This window comes from Aptenodytes forsteri, unplaced genomic scaffold (assembly GCF_000699145.1).
Source record: "Aptenodytes forsteri isolate BGI_AS27 unplaced genomic scaffold, ASM69914v1 Scaffold240, whole genome shotgun sequence".
Classification (NCBI taxonomy): Eukaryota; Metazoa; Chordata; class Aves; order Sphenisciformes; family Spheniscidae; genus Aptenodytes; species Aptenodytes forsteri.
In genome coordinates this window covers 137,212-161,539 of record NW_008794855.1, presented here as the reverse complement: position 1 = coordinate 161,539, position 24,328 = coordinate 137,212, and the positions used below count along the sequence as shown (strand labels likewise).

The following is a 24,328-nucleotide window of genomic DNA, read 5'->3' as shown; positions in this document are numbered from 1 at the left end:
TTCTATTTAAAAAAAAAAAAAAACACAACTCAAACACATCAGTAATTTCAAAGTTTAGGATTCCATCTTTGTCTCTGATCAAAACCAGCCAGCAACTGCAAAGATTCATCATGACAACTAGGAGTAAAGCAATTTAAAAAATTAATTTCATTCTTTTATTTCATTGAAAGGTTAAAAAAATGCTGCTGTAATTTTCAGTACTGTCTCTGTTCTTTCAAATTCCTGAACAAAACAGAAATAGCTTTAAATTCCTGAACGTGGATGTGTTTTTTGACTCACAGAAATAGTATTTTCATCAGTGTTTTAGGACTAAATTAAATAATGGATCCAAGTTCAACATAGCCCTTCTGTAAATAACGTAGTAAAACAGAAGGCATAAGGAAATGTGTATTAACGACAATGTGAGAGAAAGCTATTAAAAATAAGGATGACTGTGGAACATTTCAAGCTATAGAATGTACTCTTTTCTTGGTACCATGTGAGACATGGTAACAGGTGATAGTGTACAGAGGTTTTTATTTTTCCCCCCAGATAAGGAAATTGATAAACTGTGTGCTAAGGTACGCATGCATGTGGCTACTGCTCATCTATGGCACCACTAGGAAGATACCATGAAGGATTTCAGGATGCTAGAGATAACAAAAGGAGAGTACTGCATATGCAGGTGGCCCACCCTGAGCTGTTGTGCCACTAATCAGACTGCAACATGAAAAGGCAGAATATTGCATAATTAAAAAGGGGGAAGGGGTAGTATCAAGTTTTCCCTTGATGCTCAAGGGAAAAAATGACAGGACAACCATATTATAATTAATAAAGGTATAAAGTCTGCAACACTGGGTCAATAGAGAAGCTATAAACCTTGGCAGGCTATATATTTTGAAGGGGCTGAGAAAAGAACTTGTGAGGGGAAAAGGGGAGGAAAAGGAATAAAGAAATATAAGGTAAAGCAAATAATGTGATCAGGGCTGTTCAGGGGCACCCTATCTAGGATGCAGCCCTGCACCTGCTTAATAAAGGTATAAAGTCTGCAACACTGGGTCAATAGAGAAGCTATAAACCTTGGCAGGCTATATATTTTGAAGGGGCTGAGAAAAGAACTTGTGAGGGGAAAAGGGGAGGAAAAGGAATAAAGAAATATAAGGTAAAGCAAATAATGTGATCAGGGCTGTTCAGGGGCACCCTACCTAGGATGCAGCCCTGCACCTGATTATAAAGCCTGGAGAAGAAGAATAAATCTGTTTATGTTCTGATCATGTCTGATTGCCTTCTCTGGTCAGAAGGACTTGGGGTGCTCTCTCTGGCATTGATGAAGAACGACCAGAATGGGCAGACAGGGTATCCTGAAATCCTAACACCGTATAAAGGTGGAGGACCTAGAGATGAAACATGGCATGACTACCATTCTAGACTCGTGTCTAACAGTGCCATAATAATGTTTTCTGTTTTGTTTTCTAATCTTTTCCAATAATTACCAATGTTGTATACGCTGCTTTGGCTGGTACTAAGCATTGAGCTGATACTTTCATTTGCAAGCCCTGTTTAAAGACCAGGTGGAAGACAATAATACCAAGGCAGCCATGTCACCTTTGGAGGTGCTTCACCTACACTTTAACCAGTGACAGTAAGGAGAGGATTTCCTAAGATTCAAGGGGCCAGTGCCACTTGCCTTGTCAGGATATCTTGGAGGGCATGCCCTACAACATAAAACCTCACTGGGTCTACTGCAGGTATCTATGATGACTGGTACCTTCATTATGATTTGAAGAAAAATGCTCAGGAGCTTAAGATATGACTAATAGGTGACTAAAGGATGCCTTCAGTAAAGGTGCTGCAATCTGGAAGGCAAGAAAAAACTATGTCTGTAAGAAGAAACACAAAGCAGCAAAGTGTCCTAACAAAATCAGGAGATTGAGAGGAACTGAAATGGTGACGAACACACTACCCATAGCATGACATACCGAGCAAGGAAGGATAGGTCACGATCTGTGTAGATATTGTAAGAAAAAACTTCACTTTCATCCAGTAATGGATATGCATAGTCATGCAGAAGATGGGGACGTTCCAACATTTGTGTATGGTATTTCTCACAATTCATTTATAATTGCAGGAAGCAGAACATTTCACAGCTTGATGTCTTGCAAGGAACATCATGTTGTTCCTTTAATACTGTTCAGCAAGAAAACATCAACATGTAGCATAAGATACACATAAATCATTACCTAAATACAGACATATGTAAAATACTGTCAGATAATTCTGAAATAACTTTAAAATAAAAAAGAATAAATGGAGACACATGTTCCAAATAGTCTTTTTTTAATGTTTTGGGGGAAGATATCGTGGTGGTGGGTGGTGGGCGTGTGCGGGGTATGTGGGGGGGGGGGGGGGGGCTGGGGGGGTGAATTAATGTCAAGAAAATTAAAAATCTATAAATGTACTCCATATGCACAAGTTCCACAAAAGCTCAAGTGCTCAGAATCCCATAACACCACAGGCCTATCATTTTGGGCTTTTTTGTACAAATTACAGAAACAGTCTGTCATGACTTGCTTCAAAAATAAGAAAACTCTGATGCGGTCCACTTACACAATTTCCATCTTTTTAGTCAATATTTTCTCTGTTTTACTCCAAAGCAAGAAAAAAAAGATATCTCCAAAACTTGTACTGCATGGCTGCTGTATACGTTGTCTGAACCATCATAACCTGGCAACTCATCACTCGCTAGGAGTCAGCCCTGCAAATAATCCTGACTCTAAGTTCTACTTAGAGAGATCTCAGAGCCAAGAGCACTCAAAGAGCCAAAAAGTCGGTATGAAAACACTCTGCCTTTTCTCTAATCGTGATCAGAACACGTGGAAAAAGAGAATTAAAAAATTATATACATCCATTTGAAGTAGTACTGATTTTTTCTTGAAAGCCTATTTTAATGTCATCTTCAATCACATTTTATAACAAAGCATGCTATACACCCTTTTGAATCACCTCCAAATTCCTTAGGGTTTGCTAACTAGTAATAGAAATAAGAGACTGGTTCTGCCTGGAGAAAAGATGGCTTAGGGAAATTCTAAGAGTAGCCTTGCAATATCAAAGAAAATGCAAAGCACAGCTCTTTATGGAGGTGCATCCTCAGAAGGATGAGAAATAAAGAAAAATTTTTTCTCAATGGCAGTCAGGCATCGGAACTGGCAGCCAAGAGAAGTTGTGTAAACTCTGTCCTTGATGCCTTTCAAAACCAACTGAACAAAAACCTGGTCTGAATTCAATCTTCACCCTGCTTTGAGCAGCACGTTGGACCAGATGACCTACATGACCTCCTGAGTACACTCACACAGTAAGAAGGTAATTTAAGCAATACTGTAAGTTAGCAGCAGCTAAAATAAATGCATTCTTTCCTCTAGTATGATAAGCTAGGTTACACCTGGCATTAAATTGGCTCAGTGAAGGCTATTCATGTTCTAGTCATGTGTTTTGTTTGGCCCTTATGCAGATAAAAGATTACATTTTAAAAAGGTATGATGTAGAACTGAGGTTTCATGGTCTCTATAAGCTGTGATCATAAAAAGTGACTTCAACTCCTCTTTCTATACTCATATATCATCTCTCAAATTTCCACTCTTAAACTGACCAATCCCAGATGCTTGACTTCTTAACTTTGCTTAAGTTTTTTGTTTGTTTTGGGGTTTTGTTTTTTTTGTTTTGGTTTGGGTTTTTTTGAGATGTCCTCCTTATATTCTTTCAGCCTGCTGGCTTTCTTTGATGACATTACACTTCAGGCATTTTCAAGACGATTAAGAAGCAGATGTTCCTCCTGTTTCAGCATGCTCCATGTATTTAAATGGCCTTTCAGACAGAATTTGAAAATCTATAAGCCACTTTCAACACCACAGATTCTATTATATTAACTTGTACGTTAATTTTACCCCCCACTGAGATTTAGAACAGAGCCACGGTAGTGAATGTAAGTTTTTCCTCCTACCATTCATTCCTGCAGGAAGAAGCAAAATTGATAAAAAGAAAAATAACAATAGTACTATTGTACGCTGACTAATACTTCTCCTTGCTGTGAAAGGAAAAGAGGCTACTGATGCCCTCAGGAAATTCAGAAAAATTAGAATTTGATGTTGTGGAGAAGCAATGTAGAAAGCTATGCTTAGAGGAAGAAGAAAAAGCAGTGGCAAAAAAGATTCCTTTTGCCACTCACGCTTTGGAAGTAATTCTGTAAGATCACAAAATATTATTCTCTAGTTCATAAATATGCTTGTATTCCCTCATGGTGTAGGAGTAGGTATCAAAAGCAGACAAGTTTTATCTGTTATCACTGTCTGAGGAAATGACTGCAAACATACAGATGCAGAGGAGAGCAATACGTTATCGATGTTGTCATGTAGTTCCAAAACTAAATCTCTTTGGGAATCTGTTGAAAATATACATCATCTGAAGTTTGTGCTTCAATTCATCCTGTGCCAAGAGCACTGATACTTAAAGAATCCAACTTTTTGGTACAAAAGGCTATAGTTACGCTACCCACTGAGGTGAGCAAGTTCTGTTGGGATAGCAGAAGAAAGTATCCTACTGTTGCTCCATATTGCCATAACTAGGCTGCTTCACAATATGGAGATAAGGTATATTCATGTGATATGGCTAGCTGAAAAAGCACACTTGCTCTTATACGCTTCCCTCATATAGTTTTTAAAAGATTCTAATTCTTTATTTCATTTCTACTTAATGTGGCAACAGATCAGAAAACTCAAGTAGAAATAGTGAACCGATTACAGTTACTAGAAATACCTAAAGTTTAAAAAAATACTTTATACCAGTATAGGGGTCCAGGAGCGTTGCTGTCTTAACTCATGGAATCCTTTATGTTCACAGAAGTGAGATTTAGATCAGCATTTGAAAAGACGGTCTTTTGAAGAAGAAATAGAAAACAAATTTATTTCAACTGTATCAAATTGCTTAAAAGCCTATTTCCACTACTGGTTGTCATCTAATAGGTACAGTTAGAGATGTTATAAAAATCTGTTGTAACCACTATAAATAAGCTTGATGCCAATCTGAATTCTAAGCCCTTTTCTTCGCTGAAGAAGATTTCCTTGAATAATTTCTGTTGAATAATTTCAGCAAGGTAAGAGGGAAAGCCTTGTCCCTCTACAAATAACAACCTATAAGGAAAAGAGATCAGCCTAGATTTTATGAAGAATCCATGCCAGAGGGTCAAGGCTTCCACATTCATTTCACACATCCTATGGCTCTTGCTCAAGACACTAAGCAACAGTACTCTTGTGGCAGTTTGCCATAAGACATAAAATAATAAAAAGTTATTTTAATTATTAGTCACTGCTGTTTACTCTTTGTCTCTTCTCTCCTCAAAGGAGACCATTCTGCATTAAGGCATCTTAATAGACAATAACATTCATATTGCACAACTCATTCAAATGACTAGCCATGCATATGGGATAGGCAGGCATACAGTACTTACAGACGACGCAGATATTGGCAACTTGCTCTGCTCTCAGAGTGAATTATTCACATAAACAAAGCAAATACTAGACCCCTGAGGATACTGCAATGTTTTTCACTCAAACAGCAATTACCTTAACTGCATGTATCTGAAATCATTTGCAAGGCCATCCTAGTCTGAGGTTTTAGCCGAATATACAGTATTTTTTCTTTAGTTATTATGACAGGCAAGTTTCCATGGAAGATTTTAACGTAAATAACAATATTAAAACACTATTTAATTATTAATCTTACAAACATTTAAATATTATTGGAAGGCAGCAGATGATGTCCATTTTCAGATACTACTTTTACGAATTAAAAAAACCCCAAACCCTCCAGATATCAGGTAACCATGGGACACTCTTTTTAACAACTCCTACAATTTTCAAACATTACTGTTCACGGTAGGAAAGTGTAATGTCACTTTCAAGAAGAGGGAGCTATGTCTTTGCAGATCCCTCAGACTGATTTTATTTCTTCCTTAACAAAAGTTGAGAAAAAGATAAGCAAGGGCCTCATAGGCATTCTGTTTCATACTAATGGCAGGTACTACTAAGATCACAAAGCCACACTCTTATGCCAGGTAACTAGAGGGATGAAGGAGAAGAACAAACTAGATTATTTATTTGTTTAGTACAACAGGCTTTTGTTCGGATATTTTAACTTCAGTGTGTGTAACAGAAATGCCAGATGGCACCAGATACATATAGGAGAAACTTCATTTTGGCATGCATATTAAAGGACAACAGTGATTTAAAGGTGGCCACAAGGAAGTCATGGTTGGACTTGATGATTTACAGTTGGACTTAATGATCTTAAAGGTCTTTTCCAACTTAAATGATTCTCTGATTCTGTGAAGGCGAAACATGGATACCACCAGAACTATAATGCCTTCAGGACTTTTACTCACATATTAGAAGCAGTAACATTATCAGACGAAGTGTTTGCTTACCAGCAACTGCTTTCTGTGCAAAGCCCAGACTACGGAATACACATGTACCAGATAAATAGATCATCTCAGACCCTTAAAATTAGCAAGCCTTTGTGCTTCACTGTTCATGCTAAAGTATGTGTTTTAGAGAAGTCTATATATAGATTCATTAACACTGTAAAAGATCCTTCAGTCTGCTTAGAGGATGTAGGATTTTCACTCTATGATCTAGTAGAGGAGACAAGATGGTGTCCCACTCAGTTCTGGAAAGACACTGGAACATGTTGACCTTTCAAAAAATACAGAGATGACATAACCTAAAAAGTCCAGCTTTAAGACTTTACTAGAATTCAGCAGAGATGCCACATCCAAAGCAGATGCATTAAACCAGAGCTGCACATGAGCAAAGGCTGGCCAGATCCATCTTATTGGCCTACTAGCAGACAATCTTGGGTCCCAGCTAGGCAGGCTTTCTGGCAATGTGTGCCTGAACACTACCAGAAGATGATCCTGAGACAGCGGTCAGAAGCATAAGAAGCCACATTTAAATATATAACAAAGTGAATGCTGTCACTTTTGTCTCTAATAAATACACCATCATTTAAATACGTAAACTCTTTTAGCTGACGTGTAACCATGAGAATAATTTGTTATTCTTTTCCCCACTTGTGCTAAAACAACTGTTGTCCTATTGTTTGACTCACTCTTTACAAATCAATGCTTTTAGCACGCGTACTGAACCGTGCTATCTCATTTCAGATGCTCGCTCCATTTGTTAAGTATAACTATCTCCATTCTTTTTAAAAAGCTCCAGATAAACTACAAAAGTTTGATATTTCTTCTTTGGACTTTGCAAAGCAAAGCACAGGAGAAACTGAATGGCTATTTTAAGAGACAATGTGTTTTCCCAGTATCTTTCCACCACATACCGGCTAACAATTATGGTTAACTCAATGGTTATACCATTCCATGACTATCTGTGTAAAACATTCCTCAGAGTACGAATTCAAGCAAACAACGAATTTTTAATGTCAGAACTCAGACAACTCCATCTACCAGGTAAATTTGACATTTCTGAAGCTTAGCAGACTCACCATCTCATCAAACACTGACACTCTGCAGAAGCTCTATCTGGGGATGAAGGAAAAGGCTCTGCTGGCATACAAAGGACTTGTGGTAATGTACTATTATTCCCTCCCTTCCCCTCACACTCAGTGCTCATGTTTGGATTACTAACTTCACTGCAGCTTCTGCATAGCTGTGCTTCAGGATCATGTTTCAGGATGTAATTAGCCTTACAAAAAAATAAGGGAAAACGCTTCAGTCATTTTATTTTCCATGCATAAGCTACAACTTATGGTGAAATCATTGCTGTAAATGGACAAAGGAAAAATTTTCCATGCTAAAACGTCAACAAAAAGGTTTGCTTCTTATAGATTATAGGCTATACAGGCAGGAGTGGATTAAGAAAATATGAATTGTAGAAAAAAGTTCTAATTTTAATAAATGTTTTTATGTTAAGGTTACGCTTGCCAAAATGTATTGTCTCTGTAAAATAATAAATCCACATTAAAATCATGCCACCTGGAAACTAAATTTCTAAATACATAAAACAGAACTGAATAAAATACACATTTTCCATGTCTTTTGAAAACACTCCATTTTCCTGTTCCTTATGCAACTGCAAGTACTGAAAGAGAATTTCCAGCTGTGCCTTGTCAGCCTACGGACCGAACATATTGTGCTGCTTTTCATTTTCCTTAAGTGAGCTTTTTAGCTCTCTGAGTAACAGTATTAACTGATTCTCTGCACACAGAACAGAACAGCGCTTTGTCCCCAGGGAAAGAAGCTATTTCAGACTTAACTAAGGAATCATCTAACATGTTTCAACAATCCCTACTGTTTCTCTGTTTGTTTTAAAGATATCACTGTGATTTTGTTTCATTTGCAACTGGAGACTAAATGACACCAAGCAGAATCTGCTGTTAGGTTAGATTACAAGGTAAAATGTTTTAAATTTTAAACTACTGCTTAAGGCATGGTGTTGAATGGCTTAAACGACATGTTAACTTTGCAAATATGTATGAAATAATATTAGCTATATTTAGCAATACTGAACATAAATGCTTTTCTAGATAAAGTATGCAATACCAGTTGATCTGCTTTTTGTTTGGTATGAATGTTTGCCACGCACTTCAAGCTTAAACTAACTGAAAGTGCAATTAGTTTTGCTGGTATGGTTAAATGTAACTCATTTCTATGCAATAAATTTAAAGAAGAGTATGTGAAAAATCTTGGTAAATCACTTTAACCCCTGTGTATCATCAGCAATAACCTTGACATCTTAGAACGTGTTTGAATTTAGACTGAATAGATAAAGATAGATTATTTAATAAATTCTGATACTCTGGTATTTCTAAAGGGTCACTACTTTAAAAATTAACTATTTCCATAATAGTTAATTTTTAATAGCAAAATGATAGATACTGAATTTACTGAAGAGAAACATTTTGAAAGCTACAAACTACTGAACATATTACATGAGAAAAGTAAAGGTCATAGAGATGCTTACACGTACTATGCATGATGTAAACATTTATGGGTAAAATTAAAAAAGGTATAGCAATGCAGTCATGTTGAGAGTATCTGGCAACACAAAGATATAATAATTTCATTATATTAGCTATCTATAATTTTATTTTGATATGTAATAATTTATTACAAGTGTTATAAGTTGAATAGGTTGACTTTTCCCCAAATTAAAAGCTGGCTGGCACTATACCAAATATAACTTCCCAATAGATAATCTGAGGATTCCAGCCATGGGCAGTAAAGGCCCAATGCATTAAGGCCTTTTACTTGTATGACATTCACAGCTGGGGCCTTAAAGTGTGAGACACCACTTACTAAATAAGCCAAGGAAAGAAACTCAGAAATGTAGCTCAGTATTTTGCATGCAAGGGACACCATTTTGTTGAAAGTAGCATTATTAAGCTTTCAGTACTGAATAGTTAACTTGGTGTGAAAATATAGCATATAAACTCACATATATGAACAGGACTAGTTTATAAAGACACATTATTGGGGGGTTGTTTTCTGTTGTTGGTTTTTTTTTTTTATTTGTAATTATAATGTATTTTATGAAAACAAGTTTCACTTTAAAATAATTGGATTTACTATAGAGTTTTACTCGATATTGAAGTTAACAGCAAAACTCTGAGACATCATTTGTACAGTGAATGTAATGTAATTCACCCTATATTATTCCTGGTTTTTAAAATTACATGCCTAGAGAATGGAAAAGTATTTCAATCATGCCATTGCTTAGGGACATGGTTTAGTGAGCATGGTGGTGTTGGGTTGACGGTTGGACTCGATGATCTTAGAGGTCTTTTCCAACCTCAGTGATTCTATGATTCTATGATTATAAGCCTCTGGTCACAGGAAGAAATGGTTAAATGTTAAAACAGCACAAATGTAATGTATCAGCATTGTAACTACATAGCTATGGCGTTATTAGTATACTAAAAAAATGTGACCATAATTAAGATGTCACTAACTCAACAGAATGAATACACATGTTCAAGACTTCTTTGTATATTCAGTTTTCCCTAAGGGCTCTTTGTATGTTTCATTCAAACTTGCGGAACAGAAGTTTACTGTGTGATTTTATAGCTAGTCATTACCATGCAAGTAAGTTAGAATCCAAAAACATTAGGTCAGTTGTCCTGCAAACTGAGGTACTAAGAAACAAGCACTTTCTGAAAAAGAACAGACATCATCAATGCAGAGTACAAGCTTCTGCATGTATTTGATATGTTAACTAGAAGTAATTTCTCTAAATAAAAGGCCAGCATAAAGTCTATATAGCATTTTGGAATAACTGATTTCTAATGGGTAGAAAGCAGTAAACTAAAGTCTGGATTAATTTCAGAACCCTGCTATTACATGAGACCTTATGTGGATTTCTGTGAGACGCATCTCAAATTCCCTTTATATGGAAATAAAAACATTAGCTTAGCTTAACAAAATTCTGCAAATTAATATATATATTTCTATAACATTTTAAAATTAAAATAGTTGAACACCGAAACTACAATATTAGAAAGAAGTAAAAGCATATTGTTTTAAGATTATATACCGCCAAATTCCCTTCTAAAAACATGAGAATAAAAAAATATGAGAATTATTATGCTGTGGAAAGCATGAAAAACATGGAATCAATCACATGCCTTGTGTTAAAGAAAAGTTAGGCAACTTGTACCAAAAACTTGACCTATTATATAAATCAGAAAATACCAAGATGCACAAACTTTTTAAAAAAATCTGATTCAGGCAAAACCACAGTTCAAGTTCCTGAAATAATACTATCCTGTATTTATACAATATAAGTAACTATAATAAGACTAACTCCAAAGTGAAAGACTACATATAAAGCCAGACTGATGAACATTAAGAAAAAGCATTTTTTTAATCCTCTCAAGACTTCCTTAGAAAAAACCATGGACATACTCTAAGCCTTGTCTTGGACACAAAGTGCTCTAAGTCTCAAGCTCTTCACTAATTCTCAACATCACAAGAATATTAGTGTCTTCAGACCCTACCGTCTCAGTTAAAATAGGCCACAGGACAAGAGCATTTCCTTTTTGAAAGAATTATGCCGACGGAGCTATGACAAATCATTAATAACTTTGGACATGCATAGCCTTATTTCCACACTGGTATAGCCATTGCTGGATATGCTTTCTATGCATACTCCTGAATCTTGACTGCTCTGTTTTGGAATGCCACCTATTGGTGACAGTAAACGTAATTTTTCTGTCAGAAGCATAAGAAGGCTCAAGATATATAGTAATTTTGAATTTCTTAGAAAGTAAATGCAGAACACAACCCATTATAGATCAACCTTTTTAGACTACCTACTCTTAATAAAAACTTCCACTAGAAAAGCAGATGTGGGATGCCACAAATAGTACTATTGTGACCAAACTTGCAAAAGGCCGCCTCTACTGCAGAACCAAAAAGATTCTGTTAAAGAAGAGGATGGCTAGAAATGGAAGCAAAAGCAACAACTCTTTTCACCTATGGTGAAAAATACCTTGCACAGAAATGATAAACCAAAAGCATTCGGGGCAGCATATCAGAAATGAATTGGGCATTTTTCTGCTACTTTGCCATTCCCACGTTCAGAAGTTACAACAACCTGGAAGAAATATTGGCAATCAAACAAGTGAAGAAACACTTTACAGCTCTTGGGAACTCCCTTGCTGGAAGCAGTAACAATGACTATACTACAAATGCCTGGTGGTACTGCAAATCTAAACTACCTCTTTAAATGCAACCCCAAATACAAAGCTAGTCCCTATTTGAATTTGACTATTGCCCATAAGGGCACAGAACCACAAAACTAAAATTGCTTACTTTAGCTCCGAATAGGGCGATTTCTTTCCAAGAGGAAGCTTGGTTATATTGACCTAGCATGTATTGGTCCACCTGCTTTGAAAAGTGCACCTGACATAATCCTAAAAGCTCTCTAGATATCTAATTTTCCTCTTTTTTCCCATTCCAGGATACTTTCTGAGACACACAAAAACATGCAGGCTACATCATTAGTCTATTATTTCCTGCTTGTCCCTCTGTGCATTGATTTTTCTCAAAACGAAACTAGTGCACTTCTCAGGAGGCAAAGGAGAAGAATGCGCTACAGAGGATTGAGAAGGAGCTCCTCAGCAGGGCACAGGTCCCCAAGACAGCCAAGGATGAACCTTCCAGCTCCTGTTGCTGTAGTACCCAGCATACCTCTTATTAATATTGATGACGGTGTTATGGGAGTATTTGACTCTCTCATAGGTTTGGGTGGACATGAATCTAGTTACAGTGTCTTACCAGGTAAGAAAAAAGCCCCTCTACTACTTAGAGTGGGCCGATTTTTCTCGATTTCAAATGAAACGTATAAACTCATGAAAGCTTTATTTTAGCTCTACTTGCAACACATACTGAAATAAAACTCAATTACCTTTTTCTAACCTACTTTTGTTGCCTTTTATAATAATTTCATGGTTAGCATATGACGCTTTTTAATTTTCTATGCTTAAGCCTTACAGAGAGTCCTGCTTTGCCAGGTAACAGTAATATTTTCTGCAATTTTTCTGCATTCTTATTTCATCTTAACTAATAAAATTTTGTTGGGATATTTTCATAAATTCAAATATGTAGCAAGTTTGAAGGCCATTTTGAAGAATTTCTTGCTCAATATATCTCCTAAATCAATTAACATTTCCTGAGGCCCTAACACCAATAACACCAGTGTTATTTAAAATGGATTTAAGTTCTTTTTTCTTTTGGTTGTATTTTTGAAAAACAGCATTCAAACTATGTCTACATGCAATATTTCAGGAATAATTCTTTATTTTGTAAATAAATTAATAACACACAGTAATAGTTGCAATATGAAACTTACATTACAAACGACCCTTATGATGGAAAACTAAGCTAAGAGAGAAAAAAACACTCATTCAACACAAGATAGCTCTTACACTCCATCTATATTGAGAACCTGGATTTACTTAAAAGAAGTTCAATAGTATGATTTATATCAAACTTGCCTTTTCGGTGATCTAGAGGTTTTCACATTGCTGCGCTAATAAGTATTTTATGGGTTTTGAAGGAGATGTAGGGAAGACAATTTGATGTCTTAACAAACAAACAAACAAGCATAATTTCACTGACCTTTACTGAAACCCGCCTTGGTAATCGTAACAGGCCTCTCTACAGTCCCCTCAAAGACTGCAAGACTAGACAGGGACTGAGAACTGAGAGTTGTTAAGTCTCTCTTTGGTTCTTAGTGCAGTAAAGGAAGAAAGAACTCTTGCTCTAGGATGCTTGTGATTTTATGTTCAATGTCACAAATGGGAAATTATGACACACAAAACAGGAAATTAAGATTCACGAGAGCCTAAAAATCAGACATGCATTCTGAAGACAAGAACTTCCGAATACTACTATCAGTATTTTTAAATTTTGAAACCCCAGTTATTAACCAATTGAAAATTGTTGAGATGTTAAAACACTTCATTTCTTTTCATAGAAAGAGGTTCAAAGGTTGAAGAAAAGACACTGGATGCATTCTGAAGACAAGTTCTTCCGAATACTACTATCAGTATTTTTAAATTTTGAAACCCCAGTTATTAACCAATTGAAAGTTGAGATGTTGTGAGGAACCAATATAAGGTCGCATCCACCCTATAGCTAATAAATATAAAAACAGATACTTCCACATTCCAGCACTAAGAGATCAAACACTGAGAAAAAACATCATATGCAATTTTATGAATTTTATGACCCCCCGAATGCCCTGATTACCACTGTTCTACATAAAATGATAATAATCTATTTTTATAAGCAAAAAGTTAAACCTTTTACTGTGTCACAAAAGAGATATGACCACTAGGTCAATATGTCTCAACTTAAATGGCAAAACATATTTTAGTCACATTTTCTAAACAATTACTATTACTCCTTACTTTCAGAAAGGCTGAACCATTTCAAATCAAATATTTTTAAGTAAGGGGTTTCAATGGGAAAACTAGCAAAACTCTTGACTATAGCATTTCTAGAGTGTACTACAATATTACTCTTATAATACATACTACTAATGTCAAACTTTTAATTTAAAAATATATTTTAAATTAAACAGCAGAAAATACCACATAAATAGCATACACTTCACGTAAGATATTCCAGTCTCTCTGTCAGACACCATCAGTCATGCTGAAATAATGCATGGTTCTTCCCCCCTCCCCGCCCCGTTTGTTTCTTTCTATCTGGACTTGCATCCAAAAGCTGAGCTAAAACGACTGAACTCATTTTATTTGGAACTTTATGCTGAATTTACACCATATTTCCAAAGGTTAAAAGTCCTGTGCTCATCTGCCAAAGACTTCAACCACAAGGTATTTTTTAGTCTAGCTTTTAAAGTTCAAAATTTTTTCAAGTTAATGTCAGATTTGGAAAAAACCACTGTTATTAATCATGCTTTAGAACAGAAGAAAATGCAATCCAAAACTTAATTTTCATTCTCCTAGCTACTTATTTTTGCTCTAAACAAAAACAATTTACAGATATCATATGCAGGATGAAAATTAACAGTTAAATAGAGGTTTAACAGTAACCAGATATATCTCCTTCCTCTATATAAAAATCATGTGAACCATTTAAATTAAATCAAACAGTTCACCACAACATAAGATAATTTGCAGTTGTTTGTCCTTTACAGACTACAGTCTGCCCATTAAACAGTGCAGAATAGGATGTACACTGTTGCACTATTTCTAATATCTCTTAAACCTCACTTCACTATGGTGGTACGAGCAGAGAGAAGTTGTTCAGTGGACAGAAAGTTTAAGGACCATCTCAATGCAGTCTTTACTCTCTCTCATAGGGGTTATGTGAATTCCAACAGAGTGCCAAATAGCAGTTCTGCAATGCAATAAAAGAGTACCTCTTTGCCCTTGAGCACACACACTTGTCCTGTCTTTTTAAGTAAGTCTCATGTACACCGAAAACAAGATAAGTTGTTAAAGAAGTCTGCAGAGGCCAAGGCCTGATAACCCATCTCTTTATGCTCATTCAGACAACATTTTCACCAACTTCAGATACAGTCTAGTAGCTAAAACAAAATAAAGAATTCAAGGAAGCACAGAAGAATTTCCATCTCAAGCCAGATATGTTCCTCTGGAACAGCTGACATTTTGTTGTTTAACATGAGGAAGTGTAGTGTTCTTTTTGTGTTTCCTTTGGAGATTTATTGTGGCTTCCTGGCAAGCACATGAAAACCAGAAGTCAGAATCCAGCAAACAGCTGGATAACAGATACCTGGGTAGAATGACAAGGGACTTACAGCCAACTAACATTTGGCCTGGGCTAACTCATCTCCTCCTTCAGTTAACATGGCTTGAGTTGATTAGAGCACAATTTTATGCAGCTGAAATGATGCATACATATCCTGGACCTTTGAGAAAACAAGATGCAACTGTTCAAAAAATTAATTTCTCCCCCTTTCCATCCTGAGTAACTTAAATCAAAAAAGCATTTTTGAAAATATAAGGAATATAGAGGAGCATCCAAACAAGATGATTCTGATAATTTTTATTCCAGAAAACAGCTTCGTATCCAATGGTCTTTACGTAGAAGGGCAAAGAAATACCTTTGTTATGAAGCTGAGAGTAGGGCTGCCTTGAAGGACTTTGCAAAATGCCTGATTTTGAGTCAAATATTAATTCCAGAGACATTTCAAACCAAATATTTACAATAGTCTTGTCAGGATATTTAGAGACTATCCTGAATACTCTTCCCTTTAAAACTGAACAACCCAGCATGGACCAGGGCAGAGTGTGGGAAAACAAACCCTGCAAACAATCCTTCCAAAGACAATTTGTCTATTGCAAAGTAAAGACTCTTGCATGTAAATTCAGTTGCAATAAGATTTTTCCACTGTATTAGACAATCTTCACCTGAAGGAGGAAGTCAAACCAAATAGGAAAAAAGGAAATTTTTTTAATTATTATTTATACGCACGAAAGTACAAAATAACTTAGAAATGGGTTTTCAGCTTGAAACAAACACTTCAGCAATGCATTCTTACATTAATTAGAAAGAGGAAAAGGAAGGTGTGTAGGGAGTACAGATTCTCACCAGATTCAGAGGTACGCTCAAAAATAGGAAAAGATTTGCATGGGATGAAGAATCTCAACCTTGGCTTTCCTTCTCTCAAAAGACAAAAAAAAAAGTGTCATGCTGAAGTGCAATGTTTATCCTCGAGTCTGGATGAAAACTGCCCAAGGAAACTTTCGCTGAGGTAGACTCCATCACTGGAAGGAGAGAGAGACCTTCCCAAGCCTTTACACTCTTCCAGACAACTTGCCTACTGAATATCTGAGTATAGCTTACAAAATAAATCTCTTCTACATTTCTTTCTGAAAATTTTGACTGGTACCCTGGGGAAATCTCAATTTTTTGTAGATTCATGTCCAGAAACTTTGGAGATGAAGTATTTATTAGCACAAGTTGTTCAAGATTGCTACTTTCCTAGCAAAGAATTTTTTTCAGATAAAGCAAGTTACAGGGAAGGTGAGATGTTTGCCATCTTACCAGTCATTACAGAATGGACTTTACTTCCATTAAGCCTATGAACAGTCACTATAAAGTGAATGTTGTTACCCACCTGGTTCCACAGAGCCTTAACAAAACTTTCTCGTTTAATGTGCAAGATATTAGAAAAGACATCTAGTGCACAAGAGAGAAACAGAAGGGGGTCTGGGAAAAAATATTCTCAAGCTCTGCATGATTTATTTTAACTCCATTGTGGTGATGAAAACTTTTGCTTCTTTCTCAACTGTATCTATGCACAGCTTACATTGAGATCTGTGATTTCTGCTTTCCATTTCTAAGGATGGAGAGGAAAGAGGAGCTGCCATGCAAAAGACCCTCAGAAACTCACCATCTAGATTTAATTTTCCCATTTTAGGAATATCTCTGAATTTGAATATTTCAAGAGTTTTTCCAGAAGACAAAGCTTGTAAGGGTCCTCATCAGCTGGCTAGGAAGAGGGGGAAATGAACTATTATGATGACTGCCTGAAATAGAGGGAGCAGACAATTAGAGGGACAGAGAATCTGCAGACAGTTTTCACTGTGAAGCTGTAAGCAGGTAACAGATGCATACACATTAATTGTGTGCCTCCCCCTTGATTGCCTTCACAGCTGAGAGGCCAAGAACCTAATAGGGATTGGAGACTACTAATAAGCTGAAGAAAATACAGCTATGAAAAATAAGGTGTAAGGATAAGATACTTAGAATAGCGTGTATTTTACGTATTTTCAAAATTAGAACAAAATCGTAGTGCTTCTTTCCAAAGTTTTAAATAAACACTGTTGGTTTTATTTCAGTTTAAGCTATTTAACTCCAATTTTCTATTTTCTTTTCTTAGGAAAGAAGGGGCACTGCACAGCTAATGGGATGATTATGTATGATAAAGCCGTCTGGTCTCCCAAGCCCTGCATTACCTGTCTCTGTTCAAAAGGAGAAGTGATATGTGATACAACCATGTGCCACCCTCTGAAATGTCCCAAAACTATTATACCTGCAGGAGAATGCTGCCCAGTTTGTTCTGATATTGGTACAGTACACCATAATATTTTTACTATTTTAAAACTACCTCATGCAAAACCTACATTTAATGATATCAAGGATTACAAGGTACACATTATCCTTTTATAGAGAAAACAAGTCCTGAATTACATTATAAAAGCAGGTCTTCATAACTTCTACTCAAGCTGACTTCGGTGTCTTAGAGTACACTGGCTGTTAGATGAGTTTGATATAATACATAAATATGTTAAGTATGCAATAGTAAAGATAATAATATTTCTTTTTTATTTTCCCCTTTCTGCTTCTTCCCTCCTACCTTTACAAAATTTTGGTAAATGTACAAAGAAAGAACATCTGGTTACATATTATATCCCACTTCCATTTACAAAGGATCAATCAATAACTACTAGCCATTATTAATGTGTTAGACATACATAATAAACATCATACAGTTTACAGACTGGTAAATCTTTGTTAGGAGTGTGAAAACATGCAGCTATTTGATATAAATCAAGAGAAGAAAGTCAACTCACAAGAGGAACAACAGAACCACAATCTTGCTTCCTCTTCATAAAAATTTAAACAAAATCAGTATCTTTAAAAAGAAAAGACATGGAGGAGATAAAGATGAAATGTGATTTTCTTCCCCCATTCCCAATACCCTAAGTCTGCAAAGTACTGAACTTAACTTCGCCTTACCGTAAAAATATTATTTAGCCTCATATGTGCACATGTGGCATACAGAAATGCACCGAGTAGAGACATGATAGAAATTAACTGTAGAACCAGAAGTCATGTTGATTGAAACAATTAAACTCCTTTTATTTGAATTGCCCTACTATGCGAGTAAAAACTGCATTTTGTTAATGGAGTTAACACATCTCCCTGGCAAGCTCCCTGCCTGCAGCCATCTCTACACCTGACAATCCCTTGCACAGGAGAACAAATCTTAACCTTTGTGAATTTTATTCAAATTACCTTCCTCCCACTCCCAGACACATTCTTTTTCCTCTTTAGACACCTCCATCAACACAAAAAACTAATTAATATATTAGTTCAGAAAGGATGATAATGAAGGCTGTATTAATTTTTTCCCCTTTTTTTCTGGAGTTGCAAGGAATCGTACCTGTCTACAAACTATTCTGTATGGTTGGCTTAATCATTTCTCAGTCAAAGTATGTCTCTTCTGTCAAGCAGTAATATAAGTTCATATTTTCATTCTTTCAAATCATATTCTAAGGGGAATACTATTCTTCTATAGTTACCATATTTTTACTATATGAGGGGAACAATGTTTACTAAAACTTTAGTTTCATATCCTCTTATCAGACAACTTTTTTTTTTTTGTTCTCATTGCCTCTGGTTAGCCTCCTCTTTGGATTCAAGTATTATTTCACTGGATGACATAAGTGAGTTGTCTGGCGATTCTCCAGAACCCAATGACCTTGACAACACCAATGTACTGTCAGCAGCACATACTCAAACTGAAAAAGATGAACTGCTTAGAACAGAAGTGGCAGAGTTTAAAGAGAAAGAGGGTCGTAAAAAGGATGAAAAGAAAAGGAAAAGGAAAGGCAAAAAAAATCGACAGAAATATAAAGCCTATCACAGAGAAAAGAAGCCTATCACAAGAAAGGGAGCTGCAGAAGAAGAAATACAATATGAAAGTGATGAAGATGATGGTACTTTCAGAATGCCATCTCATTTCCCAATTCCTGTTCCACCCATAGAAGCTCCTCCTTTGCCATCTGGATGTTCCACCTCGGACACCACAGTAAGCTGTATTAACGCCAAACTTACACAAATACCACCAATCTCAGATCCAGATCTAACCAGTCTAGACCTTACAGGTAAAGAATGGGTCTACTTTGCATGATTTTTCTCATGAAGTAGCATTATCCGTTCTCAACTGCAGTCAACAGTAGTGTTAATACTCTGTCGCTCCTTATCATAGAAATGTATTAGAATTAATTTTATAGCTAAGCCTCTAAAATAATAAATTAAAAATGTTAGATTTGCTTACTAGTGTTTAAATACTAATATGAATATATCTACACACAATTATTGTACATAATACAACTATTTTTGTAACATATTTTTCATGTACAATACTACACAATACAGATGCATACCGTAATTCATAACTCAAACTATTTTATTGAATTCTGTCCTAGGAAATAGCATCACTACTATCTCAGATGAAGCATTCAACGGGATACCTAATTTGGAATGGATTGATCTGAGTAAAAATAATATTACCTCTCCTGGCATAGGTCCACAAGCATTCAAAGTAAGAAAGCCTAACTTTTCTACTATCCTATGACTAATTATTGCTTGAAGGAAAGTTTTCCCTGCTTTTCGGTCTATGGATCTAAAACAGTTTGCACCTAGCATGAGTAACCATTGTATAATTACAATACAGTTAAACCTGGCTATTTCAAGAAATCTCGTCAAAAGGTCTACTTTGCATGATTTTTCTCATGAAGTAGCATTATCCGTTCTCAACTGCAGTCAACAGTAGTGTTAATACTCTGTCGCTCCTTATCATAGAAATGTATTAGAATTAATTTTATAGCTAAGCCTCTAAAATAATAAATTAAAAATGTTAGATTTGCTTACTAGTGTTTAAATACTAATATGAATATATCTACACACAATTATTGTACATAATACAACTATTTTTGTAACATATTTTTCATGTACAATACTACACAACTCAGATGCATACCGTAATTCATAACTCAAACTATTTTATTGAATTCTGTCCTAGGAAATAGCATCACTACTATCTCAGATGAAGCATTCAACGGGATACCTAATTTGGAATGGATTGATCTGAGTAAAAATAATATTACCTCTCCTGGCATAGGTCCACAAGCATTCAAAGTAAGAAAGCCTAACTTTTCTACTATCCTATGACTAATTATTGCTTGAAGGAAAGTTTTCCCTGCTTTTCGGTCTATGGATCTAAAACAGTTTGCACCTAGCATGAGTAACCATTGTATAATTACAATACAGTTAAACCTGGCTATTTCAAGAAATCTCTCGTCATAAGCAAGAATATCTAGAGATTTTTTAATTACATTCACCAAGTATTAAATGTTAATCAATAAGAGACAAAGAATTTTCTGATATTTTATCAGTTGCAGTTGAGAGATTTCAGAATTGAAGGGCTCATATTCCATTAACAACACCTGGGATACTCAGGCTCAACACTTGTAAATTTATGTATCTTTCTCACTACATTAGCTCTGTAAAGCTTATGCTCTTGGATTCCCAAAGAGACCTGCCTATGCCAGGTCTTGCTATAAAAGTCCACTCAATAGGAGTTCATGTAATCAGCTGTATGCTTACTGTTGACTATCTTTAATGAGGAACTTTCAAGCACAGCTGCTTACTAAAAGAACAGCTTTCTCATAAAATAGTCCAAGAGTCTTTCTATAGTCAGTCTTTTTCTTGCAAGGGGAATTTACACGTAAGAGGCTATTCAAGTGCATCTACATATTCCTCACTTGAAGACAGAATAGTCCCATAGTAATTTCTCATGCAAGCAAGTACGTACAGGTAGTAACTCAAGCGTGAAAGTAAGGCATCAAGGCCTTGCTTTTTCAGGCAAGATGAATACAAAAAGCATATGAACAAGAAATTGAATTACCACAGTATGTTTTTAATTTTGTTTCCTGCCATATGCAATCAAGTCTTCTTGTAGGACTCTCTGTATACCACGTCACTCCATAACATGAACAGCTTTGGCTGATTTCAAAGGACTTCAGTTCCTACAACTCCTATGAAATCCAAGTGGATGGAAAAGACAAACCAGGAAGGTGTTTCAGTCGTGAAATAAATTTTAGTGAGTTAAAGGCAGTTAAGACAAAATTGGAGGAAAGCAGGCTTCAGTGGCTCCACTGCTAAAACAACTCTACCTTTTTAGGAAATGCTCACTACTGCATAATTACTGATGTGCATTTATCAAAATTCAGCTATGATAATTTTTCATACCAATTTTTTAAGCTGGCTGAAGTCATAAAAATCCTAGGTCACTGAAGAAGTTGCTGTCGTTATGCGTGAGCAAAGTAAATTTGCTCACCTACAGAAAACCAGTAATTTGCTCACAAATGAAGAGTATAAACGCATAATCTATAAATGTATGTACTTTGAACTCCTAAATACTGCAGTAGTGTAGTAAGGTAATACCTACATGACTCAAAGACAGTAGCAGTAACACAAACAGTTATGACTGGATAGCTGCAGGATGGCCATGTGGAAAGTTGATGTGCTCAATCAAGCTCTTCCGGTTACACATTACATTAACTGGCACCTTTGTTAATATTTAGCATTCTTTAGCAAAGAAACCAATTAATTAGACTGATAGGAGAAAAACTTTTTTTTATTCAAAACACTGGATACTAGTGCACTGCTGCTGGAAATCTTCAAAAAGCGTGTGTTTAAGAAAACACTAACTATGATTCCACTATATGTTTAACCATATATTTTACACCTTGATAATCTAAGTTCTCTTCTTCATCCCTATGATTAAGATCCTGAAAAAGCTAAAACGTTTGTATTTGGATGGAAATATGCTGGTACATATTCCCTCTGAATTGCCATCAACTTTGGAAGAAATAAAAATAAATGACAACCACCTTCATGCCATTGATGAAGATGGCTTACAAGGTATTTAGAAAACTAATATCAATCATATGAAAAGATTAAAATAAATTTGAAAAGCAGAATGTTCAACCAAATGCATCTGGTTAGATATAACCAGAAAAATAATTGCTAGCTTTTAAGTGCCATGTTTTCAAAAGGCAACAAAAGCTGAAAGATTTGCATGACAAAGTTTTTTAAAATTACATTTTCCCTTCTTATGCAACTGCTACTCTCCCAAAGAATCTTATATTTAAGGTTACTAAGTAGAGATGGATTTGAAGTATGTTGAAGATACCTACTCTCCTGACCCATAACCGGATCGCGTTACATGTGGTGAAGCTATATTAATTATTTTTTAAATTGCATTAAAGTGAACAGAATCTGATGTGCATGAAAAATAAGGCAGCATATAATTGGAGTTAACCATGATCATTTTAAGCCAAGCTAAATGTGGGCTGATACAGAAAAAAAAAAGAAAAAAAAAAGAAAAAAGAAAGGTTACGATCCATGTCATAATTTGACTGACTTTTTTGCTCCTTTTCCTCTCCTGCCAAAAGGGTCCCCATTTAAACTGCATCAGTTTAGTGATACAGCTCAGTATGGAACAATATGCTTGAGCTAAGACAAAGAAAACGTAGGCCAATGGCTGCAAGAGCCTTTTAGTTTAAAAATCAAACTGTACTGTTAGGAGGAGCTATACAAAGCTTCTGTAAAAAAAAAAGTTATTTGGATTATTTGTGAATGAGGAACTTATCATGAAACAGTATTTCACATTGATCAGCACTGGTTTCTTCTGTGACCTGCATTTGGACGGCTGAGGAGGAGCAACAGTATAATCCGTGAAGGGTTCTCAACACAGTATAGTAGGTGGTTGAAAGGAGTGAAGCAGGGAGGAGAAGATATGAGCCCAAAGAAAAAGTAACATACCCATTATCACATAACTGACTGGAGATCCACAGAGATCATTGGGCAGCTGCACAAAGGTCAGCACCCACATAGTATTCCAAACATCACCTGCACATAACCATGAAGTAATAAAGCCTAAATGGTAGCACTATCTGCAAGTCTTACGCAGCTGCCTTCTTTTCCATTCTAAGTGGGAGAGAAAGCTATAAATAAAGCTCTAGTCAATCTCTGAAGTTTTACAAACTAATAAACAATACAATTCTATGCTTATCAGATAATAAATGAAAATCCTTTCACTATATTTCTTCATTGCTGTGAACTGATCAGAGTAATGTTTAAGATGGTTAAATTTTAAACATGCATTTTAAGAAGATATGAGATTGCATTAACTAACAGAAATTCCAACTTTCTCTCCCCAGATTTAAAGAACTTGGTCACCCTGGAATTAGAAGGAAATAAACTTAGTGAAGCGAATGTCAGTCCTTTGGCCTTTTATCCCTTGAAAAGTCTCTCTTATTTGCGACTGGGAAGAAATAAATTTAGAATTATCCCACAAGGTCTTCCCACCACTCTTGAGGTAAAAACAAAACAAAACAAACGAACAAAAAGAATCAAACAAAAAATCAAAACAAGAAAGCTTCATTTTTCCAGACATTTTCATCTTTGTTTTCTTCTACTTACTGCCTTACTATCATCAGGTAGAGATAAATGTACATTTTATAAATTTGTTTCTAGATATACTAATAATTTTTATTCCTAAATCATAATTTAAAGAAATTTACTTACATACCAACTCCATCCCAAAAGGTATCTTTTAAGTCTGAATTTATCTAGTACTGTCTCACAAAATAGTACAGCCTGCAACTTCTGTTGATGTTACCCATCACTCACATAACACTCCTAATACAGATAATGTCTTGGTGCAAAAACATTGTGAACTCTGAGTTACCACACAGAGTAAAGTTCCCAAGACAGCAACAAGAATAATGAGAGATCTAGAAAACCTGTTTTATAAGGAAAGACTAAAGGAACCAGAATTGTCTAGTCTGAAAGAGGGAGAGAGAGATGCCTATATCTAACCATCCTCTTCCTGTTTCGGCTGGTCTAAGTCTCAATTTCCCTGTTTTTCCAAACCTTTGCTGAATTCCACCTCATTGGGGGGGGGGGGTGGGGTGGGGGGGCAGGGTTTGA

General features: G+C 35.8%; 2 protein-coding genes across 4 annotated transcripts in view; one reads left to right on the top strand and one right to left on the bottom strand.

Moving 5' to 3' along the window:
• Positions 1–24,328, bottom strand: part of CENPP (centromere protein P) — a 169,426-nt gene that overhangs the window by 28,594 nt on the left and 116,504 nt on the right. The gene's annotated exons all lie outside the window — the stretch shown is intronic.
• Positions 8,227–24,328, top strand: part of ECM2 (extracellular matrix protein 2) — a 21,484-nt gene continuing 5,382 nt past the window's right edge. Inside the window, exons 1-7 of the mRNA XM_009274611.2 lie at positions 8,227–8,435; positions 12,003–12,322; positions 17,421–17,609; positions 18,949–19,431; positions 19,756–19,871; positions 22,120–22,255; positions 23,557–23,714. Coding sequence (XP_009272886.1) covers positions 12,028–12,322; positions 17,421–17,609; positions 18,949–19,431; positions 19,756–19,871; positions 22,120–22,255; positions 23,557–23,714 — 1,377 coding nt within the window. The 5' untranslated portion in view covers positions 8,227–8,435; positions 12,003–12,027. The remainder of the gene's footprint in view (positions 8,436–12,002; positions 12,323–17,420; positions 17,610–18,948; positions 19,432–19,755; positions 19,872–22,119; positions 22,256–23,556; positions 23,715–24,328) is intronic.